This window comes from Netta rufina, assembly GCF_964035555.1.
Source record: "Netta rufina genome assembly, chromosome: 5".
Classification (NCBI taxonomy): domain Eukaryota; kingdom Metazoa; phylum Chordata; class Aves; order Anseriformes; family Anatidae; genus Netta; species Netta rufina.
The window spans coordinates 38,682,822-38,695,018 of NC_140128.1; the positions used below are offsets into that span (position 1 = coordinate 38,682,822).

General features: G+C 61.0%; 1 protein-coding gene across 1 annotated transcript; it reads right to left on the minus strand.

Moving 5' to 3' along the window:
- Window positions 1–961: 961 nt before the first annotated feature.
- On the minus strand, window positions 962–11,150 carry TMEM63C (transmembrane protein 63C; the record flags this gene model as incomplete). Its single annotated transcript, XM_084288371.1, has 22 exons — window positions 962–1,174; window positions 1,285–1,356; window positions 1,696–1,811; window positions 2,019–2,186; window positions 2,306–2,411; window positions 2,630–2,792; window positions 2,888–2,953; window positions 3,111–3,197; window positions 3,883–3,989; window positions 4,553–4,706; window positions 5,139–5,261; window positions 5,504–5,637; window positions 5,742–5,862; window positions 5,958–6,038; window positions 6,176–6,249; window positions 6,821–6,929; window positions 7,180–7,231; window positions 7,459–7,601; window positions 7,982–8,019; window positions 9,106–9,193; window positions 10,493–10,572; window positions 10,953–11,150. 22 exons carry the CDS (start codon window positions 11,148–11,150, stop codon window positions 962–964), a joined length of 2,493 nt encoding a protein of 830 aa, XP_084144497.1.
- Window positions 11,151–12,197: the final 1,047 nt, after the last annotated feature.

A 12,197-nucleotide genomic window follows, 5' to 3' on the forward strand; every position in this document is an offset into this window, starting at 1 on the left:
ACAGGCACACACCAGCTTTTCTCCCCCACCTCTGCCCCATATCACAGCGGCAGAGTGGGGAGAAACTGCCCCTGGGTGCTGCCAGCACCCCTGTCTGTGTTGCAATGGGATGGAGCCGTGCAGATCCCCGTGGCCTGTCCCAGGGGGAGCACGGGCAGCAGGAGCAGGAGGATGGGAGCCACCGTCAAAAGGCAGCTGCTGTCATGGCCACGAAACACACTCATCCCTGAAGACCCGAGGGCACAAGCACGTTGCAGCAGCAGAGGGAGGGCGTAGGGCAGGGCGAACCCTGCCAGGATGGGGGGCTCGGCGCCGCGGGAGAGCGGGGTGTGCGTTTGGAGGCTGCCCCCAGGAAGGGCAGACGGTGCTCAGGCAGGCGTGGGAGCAGGAGGAGCTGCTCCAGCCCCATGCACTCACGCAGGCCAAAGCACGAGCATCTCAGCAGCCCCCGCTTGGATCGGTGAAGCCCTGGGGGTGGTTTTGGGGGCTGGAGCCAGCACCCAGGGCCACGGGAAGGAGCAAAACAGCCGTCATGGGTAGCAGCAGCAGCGGGTGGGCAAGCAAAGGTTTGGCGTGGCCGAGAGGACATGCGGCTGACAGGCAGGGCCGCCCTCCTTTCCTTGCAGTAAGGTCTGTCGGGAGACCTCACCCCACGGGGCTGCACCTCCTCTCCCCCACCCAGGGCTGGCAGAGGCAGACAGGGCCAGGGGGGTACAGGGCGGCCGAGCTGCTCTGGGACTGCAGGGCCACGCCGCCTCGCAACGAACGGGCTGGGGACCCCCCTGCCATCAGTCCTGCTGCCCCCCTGTCCGGCATCACCCGTGCGTGGGGCCGTCAGCCAAGTGGGCACCCGTCGGTGCTGGCGGCAGGGGCGGTGCGAGGAGCTGGGGGCTGCGGGCGGGCTCGCTCCTGCCCCCTGCACGTCCTCTGCTCTCGGCTCTCAGCCCGGCAGCGGGGCTGCTCACTGGTAGCGGGGCTGGCTCTCCAGCACGGGGCCCGTCCTGTACTCGCCCTCCACCGTCTCCAGCTCCGTCTCGAAGCTCTGCAGGCCCCCGTCCTCTCCGTCCTCGGCCGGCTCCAGGTGGTTGCCCATGGTGCCGTAGGACTGGTGTGCCGGGGAGGCCGCCGGCGTCAGGCTCAGCTCAGGCTCCTGCAGGACCGTGGCCACGAAGAGCTGCCCCGGGGGACAGCGGGGGTCAGGGACCAGGGGCTGGGCCCAAGGGGGCGCATCCCCCGGGCTGGGAGTGAGCCGGGGGCTGCGTCGGGCTGGGTGGGGGTACTCACGTTGGAGTTGGGGGTGGAGGAGACGCTGCTGCGCTCGGCATCGTTGAAGGCGCCCTCGGACTGATCGGACATCTGGGGAGGGGAGGCAGGGAGGAAGCCGCAGCACGGGGCCAGGGGAAAGCCGGGGGCAGCTCCAGCTTGGGGACACCGTGCAGGGGCCCCTCCGCAGCAGGACCTGGCTCAATCTCAGCCAAACCAGGATTTAACCAAGCAGGCCAGGAATGCTGCCTACGTCCCTAACCACGGCACCACCCAGCGCTGGTGCATCCAGGGATGGGGAGCTGCCATGTGGGTGCCTGAGCCCTTGGTCTGATCCGGGTGCAGCCAAACCCCTAGATCCCTCACTGCAAACACACCCCAGGGGACTGAGGGGGCACAGGGCGGGAGAAGGGAAGGGCTGCCCACGCTCACCTGGTAGCTGGATGGTTTCCGTGGCTGCAGCTTCTTCAGGCAGAGCCCAAAGAAGGAGAAGATGATGCAGGAGAGGAGGACCACAAAGGTGAAGAGGGTGACAGGGCGGGTGGGACCTAGGGCAGAGAGACACAGGGTGAGGACGTGAGCCTCCAAAGACATGCTGAGCCCCAAGCTGGAGCGTGCTGGGGGTGTTGTGAGCTCTGACAGCCCCAAACAATAGCTGATACCCCTGCGCTTAACTCAGGGGTGAAGCTCATCCCCCAGAGCTTCAGTCTGGTGACCCTGAGAAGTGGAAGGGAACAGCCCCGAGCTCTCCCTACCAAGGCGCAGGACGGAGAAGAAGAGCAGCCAGAACATGCAGAGGATGGGGGCCACCACGACCTGGCTGATGGCGGCGACGTGGAGGCGCTGGTTGAGCTTGGTGGGGATGTACACGTAGTAGATGTTGTACCGGTCAACCATGTGCTTGAGCAGCATGTAGAGCAAACCTGGCAGGAGGACAGGGGGTGTTTGGCGGCCGTGCCTCCCATGGGAAGCCCCCACATCGCTCCTGCAGGCTGGGACAAGCCATTCTCAGCACGGATGGGGACAGCAGGGCCATACTCACCAAAGGGGACAATGATGGGGCAGGTAATGCTGTAGGTCATGACGACGGAGAAGATGCAGCAGGTCCAGGCGTACTCCAACCCGAACTGGAACTGGTAGGCTTGGCTCTGAGGCACAACCAGCAGCGCCGTTACTGCCTTTGCCTCATCGGGAGCACAGGGTTGTCTCACCCCGCTTAGCCCCGCAGGGCCAGGGCCAGCAGCACACCTCGTGTGGTGGCTCACCACACAAACCTCCCACGGGACCGGGACAACCTGAGCTTCCCCAGAGCATCCCTGCCGTGCCCGGGAGCTGTGTGTGTATGGAGGTGCCCGTGGCCACGCACCCGCTTGATGTGGAGCCGCTCGGGCTCGGACTTGGCGAGGCAGAGGCGGGCGGTGTAGACGAGGAGGCCGGGGATACGCAGCAGCTCCATGGCCGTCCCGATCAGGCTGGAGGTGACGACGTAGTTGACGAAGAAAGCGCCGTTGTCTGGGAGGAAAACGCACCTGCCCCGGGGACAAGGAGGGTGAGAGGACAGTGGGGATGGCGCCAGGCTCTGCCCCGCAGGTCCCCGTGTCTTGGGGAGCAGCCCGGTACTCACTGGAACTTGATGTCAGCCTCATCCAAAAAGTGGGTGTCGAAGAGCCAGCGGAAGAAGAGGTCCAAGCTGGGGGGAGCAGAGGAGAAGCTCAGAAAGAAGGGGGGGCGCAGAGCAACGTGGAGAGCATCCAGCCTCCATGTGTCATCGGTGGCTGAAGCAGCTCCTGTCCCTCAACCGGAGGAGAGGAGCCCAGCGTGACCCCAGGCTGCCCACTGGCCCCTACCTGGTCAGCCCCAGCGAGGGCAGGATGATGACCATGAACACCAGGAAGAAGAAACACTTGTGCATGGTGAGCTGATTCTCACTTGACCTGGGGAAAGGGGGGAAAAGAGAACTTTGCACTCCTCAGCAGCAAGGCAGCAAGCAGGGTGAGAGGAGGCTGGGCTGGATCGAGGTCTTCAGCAGGGAGCTGCCACCAGCTCAAGGATGCCACGTGCCCTTGAGCTGTGCAGCTACTGGGGTGCTGCAGAACTTCTCCCAGACTGTGTGGAGTCAGGGGTGGACCTCCTGCCCCTCAGAGAAGGGTGGCAGGTGGTGGCAATGCTCCTGCAAGAGGTCAGCAGAGCAGGCACAGGGGTTTGGGCTGGCAGAGGGTCAAGACAGAGAGCAAACTGTAGGAACTGGGCAATGCTTCCTCTGCTATGAGACCCTGAGCATCCCAAACCTGCATGCCCACCATGGAGAGCTGGGATGTGCCTCCCAGGTCAGGACCAGGGCCCTGCTGCTGCCAGCCTACCATCATGTCATCCTTTCTGCAAACTTCTTCAGACCCAGCTTAAAGCCAGCTCCACCTGTACTTGTTTGAAAGTGTTCAGCAAAGAAATGGCTCCTTTGAGTACAAACTGGATCTTTGTCCAGGGGAACGTCCATGGGGCTCTGTGGAGTCTCCCACACCACAGCCTGCCTCCCTGCAGGTTGGGTCTGATGGGTCCTACTGAAATTCCTCCCGTTCAACACGACCCTGAGCAGCCCTGGGCAGTGCAGGGCCCCGTTACCTTGTCCAGTGCGACTCGAAGAAGGCCGAGTAGTAGACAAGGAATGGCAGGAAGACAGAGAAGGCCCAGAGCAGCAGCGTGGGGAAGAACTGGGTGATGATGGGGTTCTGCAGGAGGAAAGATGGGGAACACTCTCTTAGGACCCTGACAGCTCCAGGGAGCAACAAGCTGAGCCTGCCCATGCTGCCACTGCTTCGCCGTGCTGGAGGCAGCTCCCTGGGCAGATGCACGTGGAGCATCCCCTCCCTGAGCAGGGACGCTGGTTCCAGGAGACAAGAGCTCAAGAACAGCCAAGTGCACCATGGGCACGCACCAAGCGCCAGAGCCCTCCCAGCAGGAAGGGTCCGTGAGCAGGAAGGCAATGTGCTGCTGGCAGCATCTGACAGCTCCTGAGCTCTTCCCACCCCTCTCCTGCATGAACCAAGCTGCCCTTCCCCATGGACACAGGCACCGACGCTCAGGTATGCCCAGGGGGCAGGACTCTGCCACTAGAACCACACACAAGAACAGGACAGCCAGGGGCGGGAGCTCTCCTTGCCCCTCATCAACACACATCCCACTGATGGCTCATCTACAGGGGCCAGCACCGAGCTGGGGCTCTGTCCCTGCCATGGACAAGTGCTGAAATGCAGACCCTTCAGGAAGGCTGGTGCAGGGCCCCGGGAAGTACCTTGAGGCTCTCCACAGGCCGTGTGACATTGAACATGTCCATGGTATTGACGATGATGGCCGGTGTGGTGAGGAAGAAGAGGAGGATGAAGAGGCAGATATTAAGGAGGATGAATCGCAGCCACCAGGACGTGCCACGGACCGACAGGTTCTCCCTGGGAGAAGAAAGGATGACTTGGACGTGGTGTGGAGGAAAAAAACATGTGTCCAGGGTCTCCCAGCCCAGCCCTCCAGCTCTGTGTCCTGCTCCCCATGCTGACCACCCCGCAGCCCTTGCTCTGAGCTCACCCTCTCCCTTCTCCCCGCACTGCTGCATCACCACTGCAGAGCCCCCAGGGCTGCGTGTGACCACAGTGGGGTCTGTGCCATCCTCTGAGGAGGCTTTGGAGTCAGGCCAGGAAAATCAAAGCCTGGCACTCACCCCGAACCTTGTCTGGCTGAGCCCTGCCACCCGTGGGGTGATCACCCCGGTCACAACTGGTGACTTCTGCCAGCTCTGGGCATGGGTGCAGTCCTATAGCTACCGGCGTGGGTTCCCCTTCCCAGCTGCTCGCCCTCCCTCTGTCCCTCCCACCACGGGGGTTCACCAGATGATATCGTTGGGTGCGGGGGCGTAGCGCACGCCCCAGTGGTGCGACTTGACCACGGTGGTGACGGAGGACTGCTGGGGGTGCTTGCGGCAGTGGATGTGGCTGTAGTCCTTCAAAATCCTGCAGGAGGGAGCCCGGGGTCAGGTCTGAACTGACAGCTCAGGACCCCCCTGCTTCTCACGAGCCCTGCAGCCCCTGGCAGGCAGCAGAGGCACAGCGGAGACAGACCCGTCAGCTGGATTTGGCCAGGGGAGCCAGCAAGGTGCCCCATGTCCCCTTCATTCCCCAGTGGTGGTGGCCCCATCCCACAGCACCGCCAGGCCGGGGACCGTGCTGGCAGCAGCAGGCCCAAGGGCACTCACACGGCCGTCATCCGCTCGTCCTGGAAGGTGACGAAGGCCATGTCGAGCCGCTTCAGCGTGATGCGGTTGCGCTCGGCGTTGAACTCGTCCGTGAGCTTCTCCTCCAGCTCCCCGTAGTACTGCTCGGCGTCCACCTGCAGGAGCAGCCAGGGCTGGGGCACGGGCCAGCCACCGCGCTGCCCGCAGCCCTGCCCGCGCTGGGGACACGCTGCCCGCAGCCCTGCCCGTGCCACCCGACCTGCTCAAAGCCACAGAAGCGGCAGCAGAAGATGCGGGCGCAAGGGTGGGTTTTGATCATGATCTTCCCCTCCTTCTGTGCCTTGGTGGTGAAGTACAGCCTCCCCTTCATTGCCTTGCGCCTGCCGGGAAGCAGAGTGAGAGGAGGGTTGTTCAGCAAGCTGCCTGCATCACGCAGACAGACTGACGGACAGCTGCGGGGTCCCCACGCGCTCACCTCTCCACATCCAGCTTCATCAGCTTGCGTACGTCGAAGCAGAACTGGACGTTGGTGACGGTGCAGCTGGGATACGCCTCGCTGTGGGCACACGGACACAGTGGCACTGGGGGACAAGGCTGGGGACAGCCTCTCCTCCCGGGCCTGGGGCAGCTCGTGGCCAGCCTCCAGGCAGCCCAGGTAGGACAGGGACGTCCTGCCGAGACACAGCTACTCACTGGAAATGCTTGATGATAAGGGACGGGTCTGTGATCTCCTTGGGGATGTGGGTAACCATCAATGTCCGGGCGACCTGGGGGAGGAGAAGGGGCAGAGGATGGGGCTGGGGCCCACAGGAATCTTGCAGCTGTCCTGCTCACACCAGATCATGCTTCATGGCCACATCTGCTGCGGTACAGATGGGGAAGGGATGTGCGCAGAGGGAACGGGCTCAGGAACCATCCTGCACTCAGGTGGGGGCAGAGGGAGGTGCAGGACCCACAGCCTTGGTCCCCTGGTGGATGTCCCACCCGCCAGGAGGCACAGGAGAGCCTGAGGGCACTGACTGCCAGCCATGCAGCCTGGGTCACTGCAGAGCTCCTCAGCTGCGGGGACGCAGCCGGACACAGCCACCCCACAGACAGCCAGATGCAGCCGAGCTTGCGTCTCGGTGACAAGGCAACAGTGGAAATTTGCCTGCAGGCTGCCAGGCTTTTTCCAGAAGCAGGAGAAAAACAACCTTGTCTTTCCCTGTCTGCCCAGGCCCTGGCTGTTTCTAAAGCTCTCCGTACGTGCTTGGACCATCCTTTCCTCAAAGCACACTCCAAGGTGTCCGTTTGAGCTGAGAAAGGCGGGGTGGTGGCTGTGGGGAGAATATCGCTCACCTTCTCGTTCTCTCTGTATTCCAGATGGATGGAGTGGTGAGCCATGCAGAGGATGGTGAGGATGAAATAGATGAGGGCGAAGATGCTGTGCAGCCACAGGAGACGGTCCCTGGAGGAGGAGAGGCCGAGATCAGCTCACGCTGCTGCACAGGGACCAGCCTGGTACTCAGCACCTCACCCGTGGCCACCCCAGCCACCCAGCCAGGCCTCCCTGAGCCAGCAGCCAGGGCTGCAGACCAGGCAGCACACCCAGGCTGCGGGCAGTGCCCACAGACACACGGTCTCCCAGGCATGCCCTGCTGCTCACACAGCCCATTGCCCGTCACGGGTCGGTGCTCCCTGAGGCGGGAGCCACGTACTGTGTCGGGATGTTGGCGATGGTTGTCCGGCCGAAGTGTGTGGGGTTGTGTCCTGCAGGGGAAGAGGACATGCAGGTTATGGGAAGCCAGTGCACAACGCATCTCAGTGCTTGCAGGGCAAACAGTGCCTGTGGCCCCTCTTCGCTCCTCTCCTCCCACCTCCCAGGACCCCAGCAAGCTTGCTGCCTTCTCCTCTGCTCCACAACTGATGGAGGGGTCCTTCTGCTCCCTGTCCTTGTGCCACACTCCTGAGCCACCCCAAGACTTGGGTGCACCTACCCAGGAGGTCCCCCGAGAAGTTGACGGGCAGGATGACGGCCACGGACAGCACGCAGACCAGCATCAGCAGGACCAGGAGGTGCCGCTGGAAGGAGAGGTAGGTGGTGGCGTCGATCCCACACTTGCTCTGAATCTCCTCATCCCTAGGGGAGAGGGGAGGGGGTGAGTGTTGGTGGTGCCTCCCCACCGCTGTCAGCATCACCTCCTCCTCTCGCCCCCGGGACCCTGGGGCTCACCATGGGGCTGCTCCAGCCCCACAGCACCCACACAAACTCGTGGCATCCTGCCTGTGGTATGTGGGATTCAGGCACAGAGGGAATGGGGGAAGCAAACAGCCCTCAGGCTGCCATCTCTCCTACCAGGAGAGGCTGAAGCCCTTTCCTTTGGGGCAGGAGCCACGGGGGGCAGGCAGAGGGGAGCCCCTGCCCTCTTCCTCAGGGGATGTTTTAGCAGGGCTGTTGGGCCACCACCCGCAGGCACCAGCTCCCTGGGCACAGCCCTAACACCGACGGCACACACTTACTTCATCTGGTAGATGGAAATGAGCCAGGAGCAGAAGCCCTGGAAGGGAAGAGAGTCGGGATGAGCAGGACATGGAGACGGACCTCAGGTGTGGGTCTGAGAGGGCTCCACTCTGGGCTGAGCAGAGGCAGCACCCAGAGCTGCCCCGCGGCCTGGCTGCAGCACTGGCCGGAGGCAGGTGCCCAGGGAGTACCCTGTGGGGTGCCCTCACCCTCCTGGGAGAGCTGACACCTCGTTCCTCCTCCTCTTTCCCCAGCTTTACCCGGGGGTGAAGCTGCTCCTCACTGCATGCAGACACAGAGGCTTTATGCAGAGCTCCTGCCACACTCTGCTTCTCAAGCAATCCTTTTCTGTCTTCAACATCTGTTAGCCCCACAAGCCCTCTGGCACGTTTCCTGTTCCTGATGTGTCTGAAGAATTTAAGTACTTGTTTTTAAGCTTTCTACAAATGTCTCCTCAAACTCTTCTGCCGCTCCTCTGAGTGCATTTTACACCTAACTTGGCAGAGTTCAGATTTTTCTCATTTGGGAACAGCTTAACTTTTAAAAGGGTGCCTTCTTACATCTATTAATCTCCCTTAATCTGCTCTTTAGCCATGCTGGCTTTTTTGGTCTTTCTCAGTTATTTTTGATGAGCAATATACATTTGCCCAGAGCACCCAGTACCACGCCTTTAATTAGTCCTCTAGCCACCCGTAAGGATTTTGCTTCTTTGAATTTCCTGCTTTTTATTTTTTTAATAAATTCTGTCTTTTTTTTTTTTTTCCACAGCCACAACAGTGACTGATTCCTGAACTTTTGTTGACAAAGAAAAAAAGAAAGAAACAAACAGCAGAATGCGTCGGTCCCTGCTTGTTTCTAGCAACACCTGTTTTATGCCTGATGCTGCAGAGAGGAAAAAGAGACACCAGCACAGTGATGCACTTGTGTGGAGAGAGGGGAGACGCAGGATGCAGGGGGCTCTTGGTGCTTGTGGCATTGGCAGGGAGGTGCTGGGGGGCAGCTTGGGGCTGCGTGTGTGGTGTCACCGGCAGCGAGTACCCTGGGAACACCCCAGACTGTGATGAAGTGACCCAGGAAAGCCAAGAGCAGCTCCAGGCTGTCCCTGCCACGGCTGTGAGCTCACCACGTCCTTGTTGTCGGCATCCAGGGGGCTGCTCTCCGACGGGGACTTCTCCTTCTCACTCTGCTCCCCATAGAAAAGCGACGTCAAGCTTTGGAGGGAGGAGAGGAGAGGAGGGAGTGAGGCAGGGGAGAGGCAGCAGAAAGGAGAGGGAGGGCACCCACGGGAAGCCCCGCACTGAGCTTTTCCTCGGGGAGCAGCCTGGCCGCTGTGGGGCCGTGCAGACCCAAACGCAAGGTGAGTTTAGATCAAGTGACAGAGGAGGGGAGGCAGGATGCTACAACGGCACCCGCACTCCAGGAACTGCCCCTCACCACGCATCCTGCACTGGGGCTGCAGATGTGATACCCCAGTGAACAGAAGCACCCCCGTTCACCTCCACGCTTGGCTCCAGAGCCCAAGCCCAGGAGAAGCTGGCAGGGGGATACAGGAGTGGGGCTTTTGCCAGGCTTGCTCCCAGCCTCGCAGAGCCCCTGCGTGCACCTGCCTGCCAAAAGGAAGCTGTGCTGTTGCCTGGGGCGAGCCCTGCTCGAGCAGCACATCCTACTCAGAAACCTCGTCCAGGTGCTGCTTTCACCATGGCAACAGGATTATTTTTTTTTGTGGGATTCTGCACATAGCCTGATGGATGGGCCAGGGGAGGGCCACCTCAGTGACACGAACACGTGTTACTGCTGCTGATCTCCCCTGTCCCCTCCTCTGGCCAGCTCTGCACAATCCTGAGGGGGCAAGGAGGGGGGGATGCATCTTGGTGCTATCCAAAAGCAGCTCTCAGGCCACTTTCTCTCCCAGAACAGGGCACTTGCTGGCACCAAGAGCCCCGTCACCAGACTCCCTGTGTCATTACTCACAGGAGCTCTGTGTGCTGGGAGTGATTTGGCTGCTGTGGACATGGGGGGAAAAGGAGAGGATTAGAGGTGCTGCTGGCCACCACTGCTGCCTGGATTAGGACAAACCACTGATGGGGTTAGGATGATGTCCAGGACCCAGGTCAGGACTTTTGATCAAAGAAGGATGCTCATATTGAGCAGCTGCTCCTGGAGAAGTAGACAGTGGGGCTGTGCAGCCACGGCTTTAATTCAGTCCTTGTCTGGCTGTACTGCTTAACTTGTTTGGGTAACAGTTCCTATTTCCTTTTCTCTTCCCTTAAAATTCTGTCCCTAAGCAAAGTCTCAGCTCTGAACCTGCAGGAGGGGTTCAAAGCTGGCCTGGGCATTCCCTCGCCTGCAGCACACAGTGCCCTTGCCCCCTGGCTGGGAAGGCTGGTCCCTCTGGGCACGGGCGGCCAGGCCATCGCCCCTAGCCCATGGGGACAGCAGCACCCTTGGGGCTCCTCCAGGGGCCGCCCCGTCACTTGGTCTCACCCACAGTGGCCTCGTGTCCTCCTCACCTATCGTTGTCCATCAGCAGCGCCAGGCGCCCATAGTCCCAAGCCGCTTTCCGAAGGCAGGAGAAGATCAGGAGGAGAAGCTGCAGGAGGAGGGAAGAAGGTGAAGGGTTTTGGGGTTTTGTCATGGGGTCTGGCCACCTCCCTCCTTCCCATTTTCATGCTCGTACACAACTCTTGCCTCAGGACAAACTGCTCCTGCTCCACGATCTCACCACTGCTGCTGGGGGCTGACAGCACACACCACACGGCACAGGTGAACCCCCGTGGCCCCACACACCTCAGGTGTACCTCCACCACCTGCTATTCCTGGTCTCCCAGGGGTGCCTCCTCTGAGAGGCTGGGACATGGGGAACTGGGTTTACTGGCCAGGGAGGCCGTTCCAGCCCTGACCCCACGTTCTCCAGGAGGTCCATGGGCTGTGTTGCCCACAAACACAGCACCCTGTTCACGGCCTGCTCACCAGCCAGAGGATGAAGTTGATGGCGAGCACGGTGGGCACGCCACCGAAGGGCAGCCCTTGCAGGACGGTGCTGCGGGAGCGGGCGCTGAAGCATTGCTCCTCCGTGCTGTTCACCAGGGTGTCCAGGAAGCTGAGCACGTCCAGCGAGGTGGGGCCGGCACCGTCCGGCGCTGGGTCCACCGAGTACACGCTCTCCATTGGTGCCGTCACGGGGCCTCGGCCTGCAACACGGGGGCATGGGTGAGGATGGGGCAGCTTTTGCTTGAAAAGGGCTGGCAGGTGACCTTGGTGCTTCCCTAATCCCAGTCCCTCCCAGGGAAGGGCTGTGGGACAGAAGGCAGAGGGTGTCGCTGCACAAATCTCACAGCCGCCTCGTGTCCTTTCCCCACGCTCATTAAACCCCGCGCTCTTTGGATGCCTCCATCATACCTGAGACAGGTCTCTCTCCACCTCTCCCCCTCACTCCTGGAAGCTGGGTTGAGCCATGGCTACCCTGGCGTGGTCAGCAGGCAGGAATGAGGAGCCAGAGCATTTGCTTGAGTTTCTGAGAACGAGAGAAACGACGACGTTAAGCAACAGGCAGCTGGGGCTGCGCTTGCCTTGCTGCCCTCAGCCAGAGCTCCTCTTTGTAGGATGTCCTCCAGGCCTCAGCATCACGGTCTGTGTGATTCAAGAGTCGTGGGGCCTCCCTTCTGCCTTACCACCAGAGCAGGATTGCTCCCTCCAAGATATCCTGAAGTCTTTAGACTTCCCCCCTTTCCTCTGGGAGCTGATAGCACAGGCTACAGCCATCGGCACTGGTAGGAAATGCTTGAAGTGGCTTGCTTCCAAAACATCTCCAACCACCACGTGGTGGGGGAAAGGATCCTCTCCAAACCGACAGTACCTGGGCCCCTGGGAACAGACACCCTACAGCAGCCAGTTAGGTCCCTAATGCCTCTTCCAAAAAGGATGCCTAGTGCTTTATAGGTAGATAAAGCCAGAGGGCTGAAGGCCCTGATTAGGGGAAGAACCAAACGTAATTTTGAAGTTGACCCTGTCCTGAGCAGGGGCTTTCAGAGCTGACCTCCAAGGTTGGATCCCTTCCAACCTCAGCTATTTTGTGTCTCTGTTCCTGGGGACCTGTGCTGCTGACAACACCTCCTGGCCTGTCTGGAGTGTGTAAGGAGTTATAGGGGTGCCCTGCCCTGTAGATGTGCTGAGCTGTGATGTTGTGATCCCAGCCTGTGCAAAGGCCAGATGAAA